The sequence below is a fragment of the Protomyctophum parallelum genome (genome assembly GCF_964188405.1).
Source record: "Protomyctophum parallelum genome assembly, chromosome: 16".
In the NCBI taxonomy this organism is placed as follows: Eukaryota; Metazoa; Chordata; class Actinopteri; order Myctophiformes; family Myctophidae; genus Protomyctophum; species Protomyctophum parallelum.
This window is the reverse complement of record NC_139711.1, coordinates 30,415,139-30,435,556: the sequence shown is the minus strand read 5'-3', so window position 1 is coordinate 30,435,556 and position 20,418 is coordinate 30,415,139. Positions and strand designations below refer to the sequence as shown.

At 41.6% G+C, this 20,418-nt stretch overlaps 1 protein-coding gene across 3 annotated transcripts in view; it reads right to left on the bottom strand.

Moving 5' to 3' along the window:
• Positions 1–17,749, bottom strand: part of slc7a2 (solute carrier family 7 member 2) — a 30,332-nt gene extending 12,583 nt beyond the window's left edge. For 2 of the 3 annotated variants that reach the window (XM_083786430.1, XM_083786432.1), the window contains exons 1-6: positions 7,439–7,578; positions 4,609–4,787; positions 3,658–3,859; positions 2,761–2,916; positions 814–979; positions 5–138 (exon numbers count right to left, since the gene is read on the bottom strand). In XM_083786430.1, the coding sequence (XP_083642556.1) occupies positions 5–138; positions 814–979; positions 2,761–2,916; positions 3,658–3,859; positions 4,609–4,776 (826 nt within the window). In that variant the 5' untranslated portion in view covers positions 4,777–4,787; positions 7,439–7,578. Of the gene's footprint in view, positions 1–4; positions 139–813; positions 980–2,760; positions 2,917–3,657; positions 3,860–4,608; positions 4,788–7,438; positions 7,579–17,654 lie in introns of those variants that run through there. The other variant, XM_083786431.1, reaches the window with a different exon arrangement.
• Positions 17,750–20,418: the final 2,669 nt, after the last annotated feature.

The window sequence follows — 20,418 nt, the reverse complement described above, 5'->3', positions numbered from 1 at the left end:
ACACCTGTGGTTGCGATGCAGTCGAATCCCACAAAGGCGTAGAAGCAGGTGGCGGCTCCGGCTAGCGTCCCGCTGAAGCCATACGGCATGAAGCCTCCTGCCCCGTAGTCACTCACGTTGGCCGTCGCAGACAGGTTCCTGGAACACCACAGTAGCAGTACCACAATATAAGTAACAGGCCTGCATTTAAGCTTTGACTTGAGTAAATGCAAAAAGGTATTGATATGACAATATCGTCGCTGTCAGGCAGAAACCTCCATAATTTAACCTTTGTGTTTTACTGTAAATTAGCACCCTACTTGATAATACTACATCATCAAAACTTTTGCTATTCTGAATTTTGAATACTGAAAAGTAACAGTTTTGGACATATGAGGTACCAAAGTAAAAGAACAAAAGGTTTTCCAAAATGTCTTTTTTGCCGATCTACAAGCTCACAGCGTGTCACATTGCGATGCGAGTGACAGAAACGTGATTCAGCACTGTGCCGCCCCCGCCCTCGTCACCGATTGGCAGAGACATGCCCAGCCCTTGTGTCACTAGGCAAAAACATGTCGTTGTTGAAGTTGTACACTCACGAAAATGACCTTTCAGTTGGTTGTTAATAGGATAATTAACCAACTGGCCTGAAACTAACTGAATGAACACAGGAAACAGTCTAGAGTTGGTTGGTTCTTCCTGTTATGGCAGTGTGCTTAACGGTGATATTATCTCCCATCGCCTGGGGGAAGGTCTTGCAACTGTGAGCCAGCATCTTCTTGCTTCTATAAAAGAACAAAATAAAGTATAGCGGTGCCACTGGGAACCCATTACCTTTTGACTATGGTGGCATTAATCAGAGCCTCTTCTGATATTTCCCAGTTGAGCGGGTCTCCTTTGACGAAGCCGGAGATGATGACGAACAGGAGCACCAACACGTTGACGGCAGTGAACACTTTGTTCACCCAGGCGGACTCCTTCACTCCGAACGACAACAGTCCTGGAACAGGATGGGGACATTTTTACCGCGGGAAGTAACTTGGGATGCCCTCCAGTAGGGGTGGGACATGTCACACAACATGCACGTGACTGCAGCCAGGCTGATATTGAGAATCTGGAAGAGCTCGTGTAAATACAAATGACAATAACACACTCCACTATCTATCCCTAGACAAATGACCTTGTATAGAGGGACCTTTTCTGATAGCCAAGCTGGTTGTCAGTTTGACACGGGTGTCAAGGTTGTTCCTTTGTGTAGCTCCTATGTAAGTAAACATTCCCTTGCCAACTTTATTTTTAAAATAAGGAAAGCTCACATTTGGCTACACTGACACCGGTGAAAAATTGAGTAAAACAATTCTTAAAAAGATATGTAGACCTTGCAAGATCTTATGGACCATGGTCAGCCTGTTCATGCATGGTAACCCTGTGTTCTCTCTAAACTAAACTTCCTACCTACTACTACAGTATGAGCTGTGCGGCTGTGCCAGCATCAACGCATGGTGTTGTGTGCTTGTGTTATTTTATCATTCATTTTTAAGAGCCTGCCCAGGGACTACAGATGAAATTTAGCTTTGGCTAACTCTGGCCCATTTACATTGAGGTGAAAACTGACATGTTGATTAATGAGCTTTGTCCCTGTCAAATAAATAAATAAATAAAAATAAAATAAAGCTCTAGGGCCCAACCCTAGTGTATCAACTGTATATCCTGAGCTGACTGTAGATTGGTTTGAGGAGTTTGTTTATGCCTTCGAAACAAGATGTACATGCAAAAAATCTAAATGGCATAAAATAAGGCTGTTGGCCTATTGACCGTGCTCAAGTTTGCTCGCCATATTTCGGCAGTTCAAGTTACTGCGGTAGTAGTACTGGGCTGTGTGAATGGGTGTAACTGAGTAGCAAGCAGTGTGTTGTCAAAAAGGGGGACAAACAGCCTTTAAAAAGAAGTAGTGACACAACAAACCTAGCTTAGCCTTTAAAAACAAGACCCAGTAATGTGACACAACAAGCAAAGTATTTCAGGCCTTCATTAAGCACTTATCTCCAAACATTCTGCTTTCTCTATTGAATTACACCAGATGTGGCTCATATGAACACTTCTTGTTATGAAGAAATGCACTGATTCATATTTCCATGTTGATATGTATGTATGTGTACTACTTTATACTGTGTATAGTATAGTATATTGTGTACTGTACATACCTAATAAGTATACTGTACATACAGTAATTATATTTACAGTACTTGGCAAGGCAAGTTTATTTTTTATACAGTAGCCTACATTTCAACAACAAGGCAATTCAATGTGCTAGTCTAGTCTCACATAGCCATACAATCAGAGATCACCTACTAAAGTTAATGTATGGGTTAGAAGTTCAAGAACAGTGGAGTAAACCGTGGTAACAAACTTATGGCCACTGCTCAAATGTTCCAAATGTTTCCTCCTTTTTTTCTTTTTCTATTTTTTGTGTAAAATATGGTTACATTGATTGTGATGCTATATTAACACATTTAGCATTGAGAACGTCGGTGGGCAGCGGTGGCCGAACGGTTTGCGGAGGGTACCGGAAGGTCGCCAGTTCGAATCCCCGGACCGGCACGTTAAAATTACCACCACTGAAGTGCCCTTGAGCAAGGCATTGAACCCCTACCATGAAATGTTCTATGAGCAGGGTGTAAACAAGCATCTCGAGCTTAGTCCACTTCCCTGGGTAAACAAAGAACTTTGCTTTGCTTTGCGGTGATAAGAGTGATGGGTAGTTTGGATTAATTGTCTTACCAGAGAGAAGCAGGATGAGGCAGACGGCGAAGAAGTCAGGGTAAGACGCCAAACCAGGAGCGTTCATGGGGAAGTAGGTTTGACCGAACCTCTCGATATGTCCTCCTATCAACTCGTCAAATGTCCCACTCCAGGCCCTGGCCACCGAGGATGTCCCTGGGAGGCGAGAGGACACAAAAAGTGGACACAAATGTTGGTATTTTGTAAGTAAATGTACAAAATACCAACTATAAATGACTGGATTGATTTAATCTATAGTATATTTATTATGGAGAGAATTACATTCAGCTTTAGAGGTCAAGTTGAAGTCTTCACAGATAACTGGTTTAGATGGATTACTCATGTCTCTACCTGATTTTGTTTAAATTCAGTTAAATCTGTTTAACCTGTAGAAGCAGATGCACCTTTGAGTTTGAGGTACTTATGTATTATGATCATCAATAGAGAAGAGAGGCAGATATCTCCCCTTGTGTGTTTTGTACGTATATTGTCTTGTTTTGTTTTGTTTCTGTTGTACAGTATGTATTGTCAATTGTCGTTTCGTTTACATGTATGTTTGATTAAAATTCAATAAAAAGTAAATTTAAAAAAGAAAAAGTAGGCCCCCTATACAGGTTGAAAGTGGTTATCTAGTCTCATTTAGCCAAATCAGAGATCTCCACTGTCTGTTATCTGAATACAATGAATAAGCACAAACAAAATAAATAGCTTCACAGAACCAATGCAAAGACTTTAGATTGGCCCTTATAATTATGGCGTTCAAACTCATACAATGAATTAATTTAGATATGTCAGTAGGCGGAGATCTCTGATTGTCTGCCTACACACAACTCATCCCTGTAGTATGTCTTGAGAGTGAGAATACATTGTCATACAAATTCGCTGTCGCTGACTCACCGATCACGTAAGAGAGGATGAGGTTCCAGCCGGTGATGAAGGCCCAGATCTCCCCTACGGTCACGTAACTGTACAGGTAGGCGGAGCCGGTCTTTGGCACACGGGCACCGAACTCGGCGTAACACAGGCCCGCCATGACGGACGCCAGGGCCGCGATGAGGAACGAGATGACGATGCTGGGGCCCGAGTTGCCCTTGGCCACCTGTTACATAGAAAGAAAATGTACATTTCCATTTAGGGTGAAGGAATTAGAAGGACATCAGAGCATAAAAAGCAAGCAGGCAACGTCTCTTAGCGGACAGCCTAACAAGGCCTCAGGGCCAATTCATGCTTTTGAGCAAGCGTCAACCGACACAACGTCTCTCAACGTCCTCAGATTTGAGCATTCTCACTGTCTGCGACTCGCCTACGCAACTGTGTTGCCACAAAATATAGACAAACCAATTTGAGTACATAACATTTTATGAAGATGTCTGCAACCTTTCATTTCTCCAGAGGTGCGCACCCACCTTTGCTGTGCAACATGTCGGTCAACACTTTTCACTCCAAACATAAATTGGACTTCAGCCTTCACCTTCTGTGTCCTCTCCTCTGTTCCTATCCCCTGGCCTATACATGTCTGTAACAGTACCCCTTTTTCTCTCCACAATTTAGTCGTTATGCCAATATATTCCATGTGCCAGTGAGGAGCCCCCATTGGGAGAACGTAGAAGAGCCTCCAACCTAACACTTGTCTGAGAACGTACGTACAGTGTCTAATATCACCCTCCCCGCCCGCTTCCCTCCCCAGTATGCCCAGTATGATGGATTTGAACCCCCAGACTCTGCGGTGGTGGACAGCTACTTTACCATGGCACGCGCCCACCACCGGAGCGCCTGGTCACAGTGCCTTTTTATAAGGCCTCAAGTAAATAAAAGATTATACAAATTGTGTTTGCCATGATGACACACCTCTCCGGCCAGCACGTAGACCCCGGCGCCCAGCGTGCTGCCCACGCCCAGGGCGATGAGGTCCACGGTGCCCAGGCAGCGGCACAGCTTGGAATCCTCCAGGGAGTTCATGTCCACCACCTTCCTCCGCACCAGGGAGCGCCCGAATGACAGCAGCTGCCCCAACATGATGACCGCCCCTGAGGGAGACAGAGAGAGAGAGTTTTCTAAATGTAGCCTATAAAAATCTTTTGGAAGTAGCTGATGTACAAGCTTGCATATTGGCTATTTTCAAATAGCTAACATACAGTATATAGGGTTGACGTGGCAAATGTAATATGTTTCGTAATTATAATCTAAATAAAGTTATATAATTATAATTATTATAATTATAATATAGACCTGCCTCTGATATGTAGTGTATTGTAAATTGTAAATACTCTTGGTGCACTTTCATGTCAAGGACCCCAAACATGTATTCGGCCGCTGATTTATTCCCCCTTCTGAAAATATTTGGTGCCAGGGACCCCAATAACAGAAGAGTTAGTTGTTAGAATAAAGTTAGTACAAAATTCTACAACTGTCTGTAGTGTATGTATGTGGAGAGAGAGAAACCTATGATCTGAATAATCATTCTTATACATTCTCTTATTGGATTACCTTCTGGCTGCTGAAATTATATAGTGAAACTAATCAATCCAATTCAATTCAAAGGAGCTTTATTGGCATGGGAAAACATATGTTTACATTGCTAAAGAAAAACTGGAACAAAACAATCAAAACAAGACATCTGAATGTAATGAAATATTAAATATAAATGGGAATACATAAAACATCTTTCAACATGGCGTCCCTATTTTTGCCGTGTGACAGACAAAATAAATTTGATTTCTAACATAGAAAAATAGCAGATCAGCAAGAGCACGCTTACGATGCGTCACATGATGTGTACTTGTAGATCAGCTATTTTTGTAAAAAGGTTAATAAAAATTACACCCGTGTGAAGTGAGGGGCGCTCTTATCATCTTACAACATCGAGGAGGTGATTAGGTTAAGTAATGATGATGTAAAACGAACAGTGTCAAAACAAACATTAAATTCTCTTTATTGTTAATGGGATTTAATGTTTGTGTTAGGGACAAGATGACGTAAACTTTCTCTTCATTGTCAATGGCGTTTTTAAAACAAACATTGAACTAAACACAAACATTAAACCTGTATATAGGAGGGGTTAGCGCCCCTCAAAAAAGGGCTTAGGTGGTTAACCCCCTGGAACCCCCCTCAAGGTCCACTCTGGGGACCTGGACCCCACTTTGAGAACCACTGAATAAGTAAAAAATAAATTACTGTAGCTGCATGTGGATGGTGTGTGTGTGGCATGTGTGTGTGTGTGTGTGTGTGTGTGTGTGTGTGTGTGTGTGTGTGTGTGTGTGTGTGTGTGTGTGTGTGTGTGTGTGTGTGTGTGTGTGTGTGTGTGTGTGTGTGTGTGTGTGTTTGTGCGCGTGTATGTGCGTGTGTGTATGTGTGTGCGTGCAGTGTGTGCATGCCTGTTGGCGTGTGTGACTGCAGTGTGGCCAGGAAACAGTCACACAATCAATTAAATTTGGTCATGTTTACCTTGGTATCCATGTTTTAATCAGTGCCCCCCTCTCTTTTACCAATAAAAGACAACCTGGACTGTGAATTCTTTTTTTTTAAGCTTGTTTTGGAATTACACTGTGGTGGTGCTTCAGAACTGGAATTGAGTGGTTTCTATTCTAAACCAACCCCCTGTAGAAGAAACAATTGCATAAACATAAAAAGGGGAGGTTATTGACAGTTGAACCTCATTAGCCCCATGCAAGTATTGACATGAATGTGTGTGATGTTACCACACAGCCCAGAAACACACCATGCACCGCTTATGTACTGTAGATGTAATGATATACATTAGACCACAGACCCCCATTTAATCATTGTTTTTGCTCTTTGGGACCCCCTGATCTACAATGCTCAGAGTTACAGACATGTAGGGGTCCACATTGGGACCCCTGGTGATAAACAGTGGTATAGTATCTTTGTGTGGGCTTACGATGCAGATCTAAACGCTCAAAGGGCCGCATTCATAAAAGGGCTGTGTGTGAATGCAACAATATGACGCAGTAAGGCCGTCAACTCCCCTCACTAATTGGAACATTTTCACTTTTACTGCAGAGAAAAGTGCAACTTCAAAGGCTTATTTGTCTTGCTTTTGCTCCATGAATGTGAAACTGTCTTCGTGCATTAATGTGATGGTCAGGGGAACATGGTATGTCAAAATAATACAGTGTTTTCAAATGAATGCTTTGCAGTGTGCTTTTCAAGTGTTATTCTCTTTCAACTAATACTTTTTGCCTCTTCACTATTAAATCAGTATTGAGTACCGTCTAAAATTGCATTGATGTCCATTTAAGTGCGGCTTTTTTCAAACCAACAGAGAAAATGCAAATACGGTCTTGTATTTAGCAGCTCATTAACATAACAATGTGGGATTTATTGTGGCCCCTTTCAGAATACAGGACCCAGATCTATACATGCATTCCCTGGATACAGGAAAAGAAATTATGTGTCGTTACTTTTACCAGCTCAATGGTTAAAATGAACCGTCCTTTCTGAATGCAATCTCTAAATAATTCCTCCCTATATTATGCATCAGTGACAATCATTCTCCATAGACTCATCTGAAACATGTCAAATAAGCACATTCCTTCCACAATTACTTTCATTTTGTGTACAACACTCACTGCAGCAACTTTGTCAATCCACATGCATTGCTTATAGTTGCTTCATAAAGATGTGATAGACAATTGCAGGAGAATTTAAGCAAACCCACCTGGTTAGTTGATGTGACGGCTGCAAACTCTGACCCTTAGATGGGAAAACGTGTCAATAAATGAAAGAAAAATCCTTAATGCAGCTTTCAGCACACAGGTCCCAGCAGTCCCATGCAGGACATACAGTATGCTCAGTAAAGACACAATTTGGCACTAAAACTCTATTGGCAAACTGAACAGAACAATATTTCTCACTCCTCCCACATGTCCCGGACTCTCTCCATTGGCTCTGTCCGCCCTCCCCTGCCACTATGGACCTGGCTGCAGCCACCAGTCCTGCCCTGGTGGTGAAAAGTGGTGAAAAGTAAGTAAGTAACTAAGTACATTTACACAAATACTGAAGCCCATTCCTCAGTACAAATTTGAGGTACTTTTACTTTACACTTCTACTCCACTACATCCCAGAGGCATATATACTGTAAATTATGACAACTTTAGCTGCTAGTTACTTTGCCAGGGTAGATTTATTTAACCAATTAAGCTGAATTTTATACTTTAGCTATAAAAAGTGACAACTGTACAAGCTCACAATGTGTACGGGACTGGTAATTTTGTATTAGTGCTATTGTTATTTTTGTTGCAATAAAAAAATAATCTTCCGCCAGATCCCTGGCTCCAGATGCCAGTGGTATGCACGGGACAGGGTTATTTCTTGCTTCCAGCCGTTGTGGTTTGTTGTTGAGCTAATATTGCACCATAAATACCCAAATGCATCTTAAGGTCAATGGCCCAAACTGGGACATAGGAGCACACCGTCATAGCAGGGATGGCAACCCCCCCCCCCCCACACACACACACACACACACACCTCTCCCAATACTGTAGAACTTCCCTGCTGTTGGGCAGAAACCTCGTATCTCCATTTTTCATTGTCTCCACCAGACCGAAGGCATGGGGAGAGAGACTGTTTTACACACTGTCCGTCCGTCTGCATGTGTGTCCTTCCGTCTGTGATCAGCTAATCTCTGCCACCGTTGGCTTGATCGCAGACAAACGGTGCACTGCACACACGCTCCCTGGCTGGCAAGCAGAACATCTGCCTAAAGATTTTCAAATGGACCTGTTATAGCGTTACCAGGAGGACGATTATTGCAAAACACATTTTTTGACAGTACCCCTACACATTTTGTCCAAAGACCACGCAAATCGGTACACAGTATCTCTATAGACATTAAACAAAACAGGTCTTTCAGTCTTTGCAGGAGTGGCCCGTTTTGAACAAAATGGCACTATAACAGGCTGAGTCGCGTCTTTACCTATAACTGCACCGATCTGCATACAACTTTGTATGCACACTCCCTAGAGGCCACGGTGAAACGTCTGGCCTGCATTTTTCGAATCTGCCTTTTATAGCGCCTTTAGGAGGACGAATGTGTGAAACACATTATTTTAAATGAGTCCTTCAGATTTTATCCAAGTATCACGCGCATCGTGGATCACGGTACACGGATATCTCAGATCTTTTTCAATTCTATCGTGGTTGGTCAAGATTGATATGTCAAGTTTGCAGGTGCGGCCTTTTTATAATAAAATGCCTCAAATCATAAATTTCAATTCAATTCAACTTCTATGCTCACTCAATACCAAACAATGCACGCCCACAACAAACATTCCTGACCCGGTAGAGACCTGTGGTCCGAGGAGCATTTTTGATTACAAAAAAAAAAAAGGATTTAGCTTTGGGGTATATTATTATATATTGTTACTGCTTTGTCATTTCATAGTACAGTGTCATGTGAAAGTAACATAGCAGATCAAATTGATTGGATCCAATGGAACCACATACTCTTTTTTTCTTTCTTTCTTTCTTTCTTTCTTTCTTTCTTTCTTTCTTTCTTTCTTTCTTTCTTTCTTTCTTTCTTTCTTTAAAAAAAAACTTTTTCCGAAAAGTATGTTGGACATGCAAGCTTTCCCCACCCCCGAAATGTCACAGTGACGACTTGTCATTTCTAATGCACGCTCCGCAGGCCAAACAGATCCCAGCTGCCCCGGTACTTACTGACCACTGATAAATGGTTAGGCAACTGACGTTGACAAACATTGGAGCAGACATTTATGTTTGCCCAGCGCAGCCCGCAGGAGCTGAAATGCTAAAAGCATGCGTGCTGATTGGTCAATGGAGGGTATGGATGATCGAGCTACACTCCCCGTGGTTTGGGTCCACGCTTAATGGAAGACAAGGTATTGCTCAATGTTCCCCCTGGATGATCGGAGTCATCGACGTCGACCAGTGGTAGGACACTGACAAAGTATACTTTTAATTGAGTAGGCTACTATACTTTTCTGTATCTGAATATCTGCACTTAATTACTTGAGTATCTGTATCTTTGGATACTTCGGACTTTACTGCAAAGACAAATATTCTACTTCCACTGTGTTTTTAGAAAAATACATTATGAATGAACCGTGTAAGCCCAATTTTTAATAATAATTAAAATGCGATGCTTTAGATCAGCTACAGTATTTGGGAGACATCTTTTGAAAACCTTCGAAAATGTATAATAATGACAAGCCCGAAATTAGAGACACCAGGTTGAAAGTGGTTACAAAATTGGCCCACATCGGCAGATAAATATCAGTTTGGCTGTAGACAACGGCATGTTTTGTAGACTCACCTTTTGCCATCAAACACAACTCGTGATCGGTACAAATAATGAGGTGGAGTTTTCAGTTGAGCACGTATTTTTTATTATTTCTTTATTTGGCCCTGCAGACCAGCTCAAACCAGCTTTAAGACCTCAGTGGGAAGGTCACAGCTGGGAAGAAAGCAGAACACAGCACAGAACGACCCGGCCCACATAGCAACGACACAGCTGAGACCCCAGACAACAGCCAGCTCTATTCCTCTGTCTGTCTGTCTGTCTGTCTGTCTGTCTGTCTGTCTGTCTAGACAGACAGACAGACAGACAGACAGACAGACAGACAGACAGACAGACAGACAGACAGACAGACAGACAGACAGACAGACAGACAGCTCTGTGTATCAAGCTTTGGGTTGCAGGACTATGGACTGATTAACTGACCAGCATGCTGACGGCCGTGACGGGAAAGCAAACGAGACACACACTTTAATGGCAGCCACACATTATAGCAAGGGACAACAGTTTGTTTCTAATGCACACTCATGCACAAATTCACATACATGCTGGTACAGTACACACACATGCGCATGCATGCATAACATAACTATAGTGTTTTAGTTACTTTGAATCAATGGAAAACCAGTTATTGTGGGGAGAATTAATGTGTGACTCTGTAACATTACGCTGTTGTCTTGTGTGTGACTATTGCAGAGTACCTTTGAATCAATTGCAACACCCACTCTGTTGTCACTCGTTACGTTACCTGTGGACTAGGCTGATGTCATAACGGCCTTTCATGTCTGCAAGCATTAGGCAAGATGCTTGTTTAGGGTGTACAAATCTGTATACTTTATAATTTATTGACAGTGTCTTTGTGTTCTGCACCAGACGGTATGATAGGGTGTATTCGTATCTATTGAAACTGATGGAAGCACGAGGTGACACAACTGATCTCTGAATGTTGCATTTGACAAAAAACTGACTATGGAGATTAATGACAATATGTGTCTCCCAACAATATTGGAAAAGTCAGTCCACACCAATGCAACTCCTTGCAACTGCAACCCTTGCATTGGCCGATTCTACATAAGTCAGTTTTCTGAAAAATGTATGTTGCTATATCAGTGGTGCTCAAAACATTTTCATGTCAAATATGCCATAATTCCGTATGTATTTGGCCGCCAACCCATCTCAAAATATTTTTTTCCAGGGACCCCCAGAGGCAAATATTTGAGTTAAAGATGAACCGTATATATTCAAAGATTTGCTAAATAATTCTCAATTTTTCTATAAGAGCAGAAGCACGGCACAAAGTGACACGCTATGAGCTTGTAGATCTACTATTTTTGAATAGCCAACCAATGTCCTATAGATTAAATCTAAAATGACACAGATGCTTTCCCGGTTGTTTGGAACAATTTTGCTTATTCTTAGTGAATAAACAAAATGCATGTTTGTCATTCGGAATCACCGATAAGCGTTTGAAATGAATCTGCGTGAATCACATAGCACAGATGGACAAAACAAGAGGCGGTGGAACTGCCTTTTTTGCTTCACTGTTGACTCGTACTAATTGTGTGAAACCAATTGAATGCATTTGTCCCCCAATAGCCGAGCGGAGGCCAGGCAGCCATGGATGATGTGGAGAGTTGTTTGCCATTGTAAGGCCACCGGGGCTGCACGGATTGCACGCTCCACTTAGCGCTGCATGGTGTCACTGTGCAGCCAGCCACCGGGCTGGCCCGCACGCTCCACTTAACCAACGACGGCGTCACCAGGAAATGTTGGAGTGAACAATTAAGTGATAAGGCAGACAACAGCCCAAAGTAGCAGCATTTAGACGCAGTGATGGGGACACGCACACACTCACGCGGGTCATCGCGGGTTCAGCAGCAGCAGCCGGTCTGGCCAATAACATATTCAACAACAAACATAGGGCGGCGACTATCGGTTATTTTCTTTTGCGATTATTTGATGGATTACGTTTTTGATTAATCCATTAAAACCGGGAACGCATCTGCGTCACAATCATTCCAACCACTTGAACCATATTTTCTACTTTGGCTATTCAAATATAGCAGATATACAAGTTTATTCGCAGCGCATCACTTTGTGCCGCTCTATGAGCTTGTAGATCTGCTATTTTTTTAATTGTGAAAATGTGTTTTCCGGTGTGTGTGTGTATATACTGTATATGTATATATATATATATATATATATATATATATATTGTTCAAAGCAAACCTTGACATGAAAACAATTATAGCAACATAAGTTTTTCAGATAACCTTTTTTTTCCTCCACTGCCTTATGTAATATTTCACAGCATAATGTTGCTTCAAACTGTTTTTAATAAACACTGACAAAGCAAAGCGTTGTGAAAATACTTGTTCTGTGTTCCACGTCGTCGTTCCAACAGAGTACAGATCAAGACTTGTCTGTTTTTATTCCGTTTGTCAAAATTGCAGAACAGCATGTCAGGAACTAAGGCAAAGCCCTACGGCCTACGTCTTAACAAAACACATGATTGCTCAACTCAATTTATGTTCCTGGTTACTCAATTAATTCATTGACAAGCCACATACAAATCTGCAAAGCTCACAAATACCTGTGAGGTAGCGGTTAAAAGGTGAGGGCGCATAGTGCTGAGGGAACATATTAGGGACGCTCCCGGTGGCTTGAAACCTGCTACGGAACCATGTCATATTCCATCTCTCTAAAATGGTAAATACATGGTGCATTTATGTAGCACCTTTCTCCAAAGTGCGTTACAGTGTGCATTATTACATTCACACATTCACACGCATTCACACACAGATGGCGGAGGAAACTATGCAAGGCGTTCAGTGTCTTGCTCAAGGACACTCCGAGCCATGATTCGAACCAGGATTCTTCCGATGCCCAAGCAGCCGCTCTACCTCCTGACACACTGTCTGCCACCCAGCATTCGGAATCAAATTCATTATCTACTATTTGTGGTTTCAGAACAAATACAGTTGGAGAAGAGCACTTACTGAGGATCCGAGGCTTTTAACAGTGACTCACCTCTTAAATTTAATGTAACAACACAAATCCTCCACATATTAGATTTCAAGGTCAGTCTGGGCGCTGCAGCTTCCAGTCCAGACATTGGCTGTTCTTAACCGCATGTAATTCTGTTTTTATGAACTTTTGAGACGTGTTCTCTATGGATGAAGACCTCATCAGAGGCCTGTCCCTCCCAGGTATATCAAAAGTCATTTCCTGTCTCTTTTTCTGTACTATAGATTTGCATTATACTGACATGGGTATATCCAGTATAGACCGATTCCGTAGCTGGTCTCATGGTCGCAGCCTACGTATTTCCTGTAGGCGGACTCGACGTAGCTGCGGGGATAAAACCCTCACCAGGCGCACCTCTTCCACTACAGTGAACGGCAGAGTGACTGATGTTAGTTTGCCTCAAACTTTACTCCTTTACCTGCTTTTTTACTAACACTAACATTACAAACATGCCCAGAACATCGAGATGAACCTGTGTAGTTTATGGCTGCTCCAACAGTAGTGGCAACATAAAAAATAAAATAAAACGCAATGTCTAATATCCACCGCGGTGGCTGAGACCAGAGCCATTGAGTAATGGTTGAGACGAAGCAGTGTTGGAGCAGCCATAAACTACACAGGTTCATCTCTATGTTCTGGGCATCTTTGTAATGTTAGTGTTAGTAAAAAAGCAGGTAAAGGAGTAAAGTTTGAGGCAAACTAACATCAGTCACTCTGCCGTTCACTGTAGTGGAAGAGGTGCGCCTGGTGAGGGTTTTATCCCTGCAGCTACGTCGAGTCCGCCTACAGGAAATACGTAGGCTGCGACCATGAAACTGCTACGGAATCGGTCTATATATAATACTGGATAAATACACATACAGTGCACAGTAGTTTACAAAGTACTCAACCCCAGCACTTGAGGCATGCATTCCTGTCTTGCATCGTTCCTAACTTGTCTCAGAGTAGCCCTTGTCTAGTATGAGCAAAAGAACCATAAGTGAGAACCGTGAGGCTGCCATCATGCGACAAAGCATATATGACAGACTTTACACAGAGATTTATTAATTTTAGATTTTTATCCCCTTTTTTAGTCCTTATGTCAACATTTATGGGTGATGTTGTCACTGCTGTTGTATCCTACTGGCTCACCTGCCAGTGAGGAGGCCCACCGGGAGCCTCCAACCTGCTGACAGCCGTAGTGTGCCCCACAGCCTGTAGGAATATCACCCTCCACACTCGCCATCCCTCCTCCGAACAATTGTGTTTGTATATATAGACACTTGACAAAGCCGCATGCACCACGGTGATGGGCAAGATACTTTACCACTGCGCCACCTGAGCTCACACTGGGATTTAGAGCAGTCCCCAGATGATACGGTTAATGTCACGTGCAACCAACATTGCAGTTTCGCCTAACATAAATTATAAGTGTATACACATGTCTTCTACTTCTTCTACTTCTAAGACCTATAAATATTAAATATTACGTAAGAAAGAGGATGCGAGGCACTTGAGCTTGTAGTTTGGCTATTTTCACAAAATGTATCTGTGGAACCGACTCAAAACTAAATATAAAGAGCTGCAGCTTTGCAGAAACATATATGTCATTGTGTTTTCATGCTGGCTGCAGATAACAGAGCATTCTTTGGGCTGTGGGTTGATCGTTGGTCACGTTGGGTCTGTCCCCATGGGACACATGACTTCCAAAAATGAATTCCAAAAGAGATTAAGCTTCACGTCTTGGTTAATGTGTCCACTCAATAATGTGGTTCACCCCAAATGACCGTACAGGGTCTATGTACAGTAGCTACAGTATGTATCAGTGGTTCTCAAACATTTTCATGTCGAGGACCCCCAAACTCATATGCTTTCGGTCACATGGACACTTAGGAATTTGTACCAGGGACCCACATACGAGAAGATTTGTAACAGCAAAAACAGATATATCCCAAGTATAAAACAGGGCCATAGACCTAGACCCCTGAGGGTCCACAGATGAACATAACTTTGAGAACCAGTGGTGTAGCGGTTTCCAACGTGTGGTCCCCAGAGGATTAGCTTAATGTGCAACATTGCTTTCTCATTCAACAGTAAACAAACCAACATATACAGTATGGTATCTGCCCATTTCGGAAGTGATAATTTAAGGACTTTTAAAACCTTTCAAGACCCTTTCAACATACATACAACATTTTTCATTGCGTCAAACTAACTATACTAGAAAACAGGGGTTATCAACGTTTTTAGCTGGGGACCCCTGGAAATGCTTTGGGCATGTCTTACAATAACACAATTACCGGTACATAAGAAATTACTTAATTAATTAAATTATCTAATGCATATTACATTGCTAAATTACATAGTGTGTCAAATAGGTCAGTTATATAATATCAAGGGTTTTGTTTTGAAATAAGTATTCTGTCTTTAATGGCTACAGGCACTGCAGCAGGTATATGCCGAAAGTAGGTCATGTTTGTCAGAGATGTCATCTTTCTTCAGGGCGGGGAGACATGCGTCAGTGCGTACATATGAGTTTACAACCCCTGCTAATCGAACCCTCTCTGTTACACTACAACAGGCACTGCCATGTCCCCTCTTGACCCAATAATCATGTTTACATGTTATATTACGTTATATTACAAAACTGCATCGCAATGCTGAGCTCAAAATCCTGTCAAATTAAATACCTGTGTTTTGTTTGTTTATCAGTAGAACTATAGTTTAGCACTATAGTATAGCAGTATCATAATTTATGTACTGACTCTGAGTCAGCAAATCGATCGATTGGAGTTTTCAAATTATTAGATTCACGTAATTTCCTGCATATAGTAGGCCTGCAAATAAGGTAGAAGGCCTATTAAGCCAGCATAAGACATACATCCTGCATAAGGTACAAGGCCAGACTGTAGTACACGATAATGCACAAAAATATCTACTTTAAGTGTCTGATGTGTTTAACCCAATGTTTGCTCATTGGCAGTCAGTTCAGGCTGTTTAGTTTGTCATTCGTTCGTTTGTATGTGTGTGTGTGTGTGTGTGTGTGTGTGTGTGTGTGTGTGTGTGTGTGTGTGTGTGTGTGTGTGTGTGTGCGTGCGTGCGTGTGTGCGTGTGCGTGTGCGTGTGCGTGTGCGTGTGCGTGTGTGTGTGTGTGCGTGCGTGCGTGTGTGTGTGTGTGCGTGCAAGCGTGCGTGTGTGTGTGTTGTCAAGCATCAGTAAGTCAATCACTTTTGCTTAGTTTAACTGATCACTTTTATTGGCTGTGGTTCTCTGCACACCAGAGCCTTATTTTAGAGTGTGCTGTGCAGCAGATAATACATTGAATTAACTTATAAATTAAAAATAAATCATATACCGTAATAATAAAAGTTGTGCTCTAAAAATCTCATTGAAATTGACGCAGGGACCACCACCCTGACTAAGAATCGACCTGGGGACCTGCACTGTTGGGTTGGGTTGGGGGGGGGGGGGGGGGGGGATATGGGCGTGGTGTGGGGGGAAAAGCTTGACATTAAATAATTAAGGGCTTAATTTCGTTAATTCAAGGTGAGTTAAATCAAGACTTACTAAAGTCATTTAACTGAGCTAGTGGTCCAGAGCTAAACAAAAATAAATAAAACCACTGATCTATTCCCTGGTTTCCCCTATATTCCGTTCTCTTAACCTTCTATGTTAAACTCATGTTAACTGATTAATTGCAACGTATGTATGAGAGAGCAGACACATGCGATTGATTTGATTATATGGGCAGTTTGGGCACATTTCCTAATAATAATAATGACTCAACAAGGAAATCCGGTGCACTTTACCTTGAGATTCTCAAGCTAAATTACTGAGCATAGGAACTACAAGGTCACACATATTTGCATGACATGCACTATCTAGGCCCTAGATAGTGCATGTCATGCAAATAATTAGTGAAATTACACTTCAAAGCTGCATGGACTCCCTAGATTCTAGGGAGTCCATGCAGCTTTGAAGTGTAATTTCACTAATTATTCCAGCTATAAGGTAATCCAATAAGATAATGCACAAGACATTCTCTATATGCCTATACTAACTATACTATAGGCTACTTCTTACCGAGTCTTTTGAAATGGGGGGTCTGCACGGCTGAATTGTGGGGGGTCCTGACATGAAACTGTTTTAGAACCCTTGTTGTCCTACAGTGTGGTTGAACAATAACACTGTTATAAATCCTCTTAGACACATCACGGTTACACAGCTTGCATTACAATGACCTGCAAACTATACACTTACACACACATTGATTCTAGGTAGAATGAACTGAAGCCTGCAAATAACATTCCAAGTCTATGTTGCAACTTGCACCCAGTCTATGGTGTGTGTGTGTGTGTGTGTGTGTGTGTGTGTGTGTGTGTGTGTGTGTGTGTGCGACACTGTGCGTGTGTGTGTGTGTATGTGCGCGCGCGCGCGTGTGTGTGTGTGTGTGTTAGTTTACAACTTTACACTAGTGTTTTATAATTATAAACGCGGAAACGCCCATTATTAAATTAATTTGCAATCGGCTAAACAAAAAGTATAGGCTATAACCTTTTGCACATTGCACAATTCCAGATGTATTAGAGAGGATTGATTAACTTTTACTTACTTGTTGTTGTGTTCTCGCGCTTGACAGTGTAGTCACATCATGATGTTGGTGAAGGTTTGATCTCCGCTGGAACCCCCCACGGCCCACACGTGTTGCAGCTGCAGAATGTTGTTGGATGTGGTTGGATGTGTGAGGGAGAAGCAGGAATAGTGTGCATGTCATTGTGTAGGCCTACTTAAGTGAACGTTTCGTGAAGATTCTTGTAAACCATGTTTTTTTCTGTTCTATGGACCCTATGCACACAAAAAAACGGTTTACATTTTTTATAACATTATTTTATCACCATTGCAAATGTATTGCCATTGGCAATACATGGCTATGTGTAGCAATATTTTGTGTCTGTCTGTAACTCTGTATTTCTGTCGATATCATTTCTCCAAATCTGTCAGGCCGATTTAATTTGGTCCAGGAGTGTCCGAGTATATGATGTGCTCTAGAAGACCCCATATTTGTTTTGGGCCTATAGGTGGCGCTATAGCAACCAATTCAAAAAGAAAATTCATGACTTCACAAACTACTTGTCCTGAGGAAGAAGCAGGAGGCTGCGAGAAGGGGAAGCAGAAGCTGCGATGTTGAAATCTAACTGACATTTGTATGTATTGATCTGCAGCAGCTGTTATAAACGGCTTTCGTTCTTTTATTTTTAAAGAGAAAAAAAGAGAGAAAAAAAAAACTTTTACCCATTGATTGATTGATTGATTGATTTAAGTATATTAACAGATTGGAGAAGTACATTTCAAGCACAACTCAATTACGCTTGTTTAATGTTTACCATTTTATGGGGGCCAGTTTCGAATTGCAGCCGTCCGTAGGTGCCCTTTGAGAGCGGTTTTGGTCAAGGGATTCGTATGTCTTAATAACTGTTGGTATAGGCCGGGCGTCAAAGTGGGCAGGGGTTATAATAAAGATATAATGACATTAATGATTTATTTTTGTTTTGTTGGTTTTAATGCACAACACATTAATACTGGATTAAAGGGATATTTTACTTAAAAAAATAAAATAAAAAACTTTTGGTAAATTTTTCATATTACTAATTGGCTTATGTGAAGTTATGTGAACAACCCAGGCAGTTTTTATGTCTCTCCAGTATAGGCCTATAGTTATATATTTGATATTCATTTTAGCTGCCCCGCCCCCTTCCTATACAAACCCATTGTAAATGGTGCATTTATATTATCTAAGGCCATCTATCCAATAGATTGTGCATTACATTGACCCATCCACACTCACATTCATACACCGATGGCAGTGGAAACCATGCAAGGCACCAACCAGCACATCAGGAGCAATTAGGGGTTTTAGAGTCTTGCTCAAGGACACTTCGACACAAACTCTGGGGGAGCCCGGGTTCGAACATCCAGCCACTCTACCCCTGAGCCACCATTTACCATCCAGCCACTCTACCCCTGAGCCACCCCTGATAGATTCATCGAAAACACCTGTCTTTTTTCTGGTGACTGATATATTGTCCTTCTAATACGTGAGGTGGCCATGGTTTTTCATTTACTGTTTTAATTTATTTTTAGTAGCCTATATATTTTTGAATCTTTAGTTCCAAAAACAATTATCAAAAATAAATGAAAACAGTAAATGAAAAACCATGCCCACCCTCACGTATTAGAAGGACAATATCCTTAGTGTTTTAAAAACTGTCTGGAGTTTTTTTTAAAGTGAAATATCCCTTTAACTGGGCACCATGCAGGGTACTGACTGGAGAAATGGGCATGTTAATTTATTTTATTATAAGCATCTGAAGTAATTGCATATTATATAGGTTGAGGAGTTTCACTCAGAACGGGTTATTCTGATTGCCATTTTCCTGATAGGGGGAGGGCATAGTGACACGTTCGGTAGGATTTTGGCTTATTTGGGCGCCATCTTCCTGCCTATATGACAGTCTTTTCAATGGTAACCGGTAGAGTGGTGGGAACCTAAACATGTGGGAACGATGGAAACCTCAATGTTAAAATGGCCTTTTTATCCTGAATGTAACAAACAATAACTAAGAGAAAATCAATACAAATAAAGAAGAATATTTAATTGATAGGCATCATAGGCCTACTTCTAAACATTGCTATAACCTGTGGCTATATATCTCATTATGGGCATAAACAAAAGGTTGAAAGGTAAATTTTGATCTGATATTGATAACCGTATTTTATTTTACTTTACTTTACTTTACTTTACTTTACTTTACTTTATTTTAAAATGATACTCATTAGCCTGCAGAGCGGACCCCCCATTGGAAAATATATGCCAGGGACCCCAAAAGAGAAGATTTGTACGGCTCTAGGGCCCACGGTTTGACCTGAATTAGGCTACGGCCCCCTATTGAATGGCATTTATCTCTTAATTTAACTCTGAGAGTGTACTACAAACTACAAACACTCTGACAGACAACTCTCTGAGTGAGTAAAACTAACCCAGTGGCTGGGGGGCGTTTCCATGAACCCGAATCCAGATGAAACCATGCAAGCCTCAAGGACCCCACTTTGGTAACCACTGCTCTAGCCCAGGGGTCTGCAACCTTTTTGAAACAAAGTGCCATGTTTTTAGTTTCTGGATAGTCCGTGTGTCACTTTAATGCCACCACAGCACAATTCCAACATGTTTTGATTGTTGATTGTTGTTTTGATTTCACATTGTTATAATCATTAGACTCAGAGCATAGGCCTTCCTATCTCCCTCCCCCAGTCAGAGTTCAGAGTTTTAATGAATGTAGAATGATGTGCAGGATGTAATTTACATACAAATATGAGTG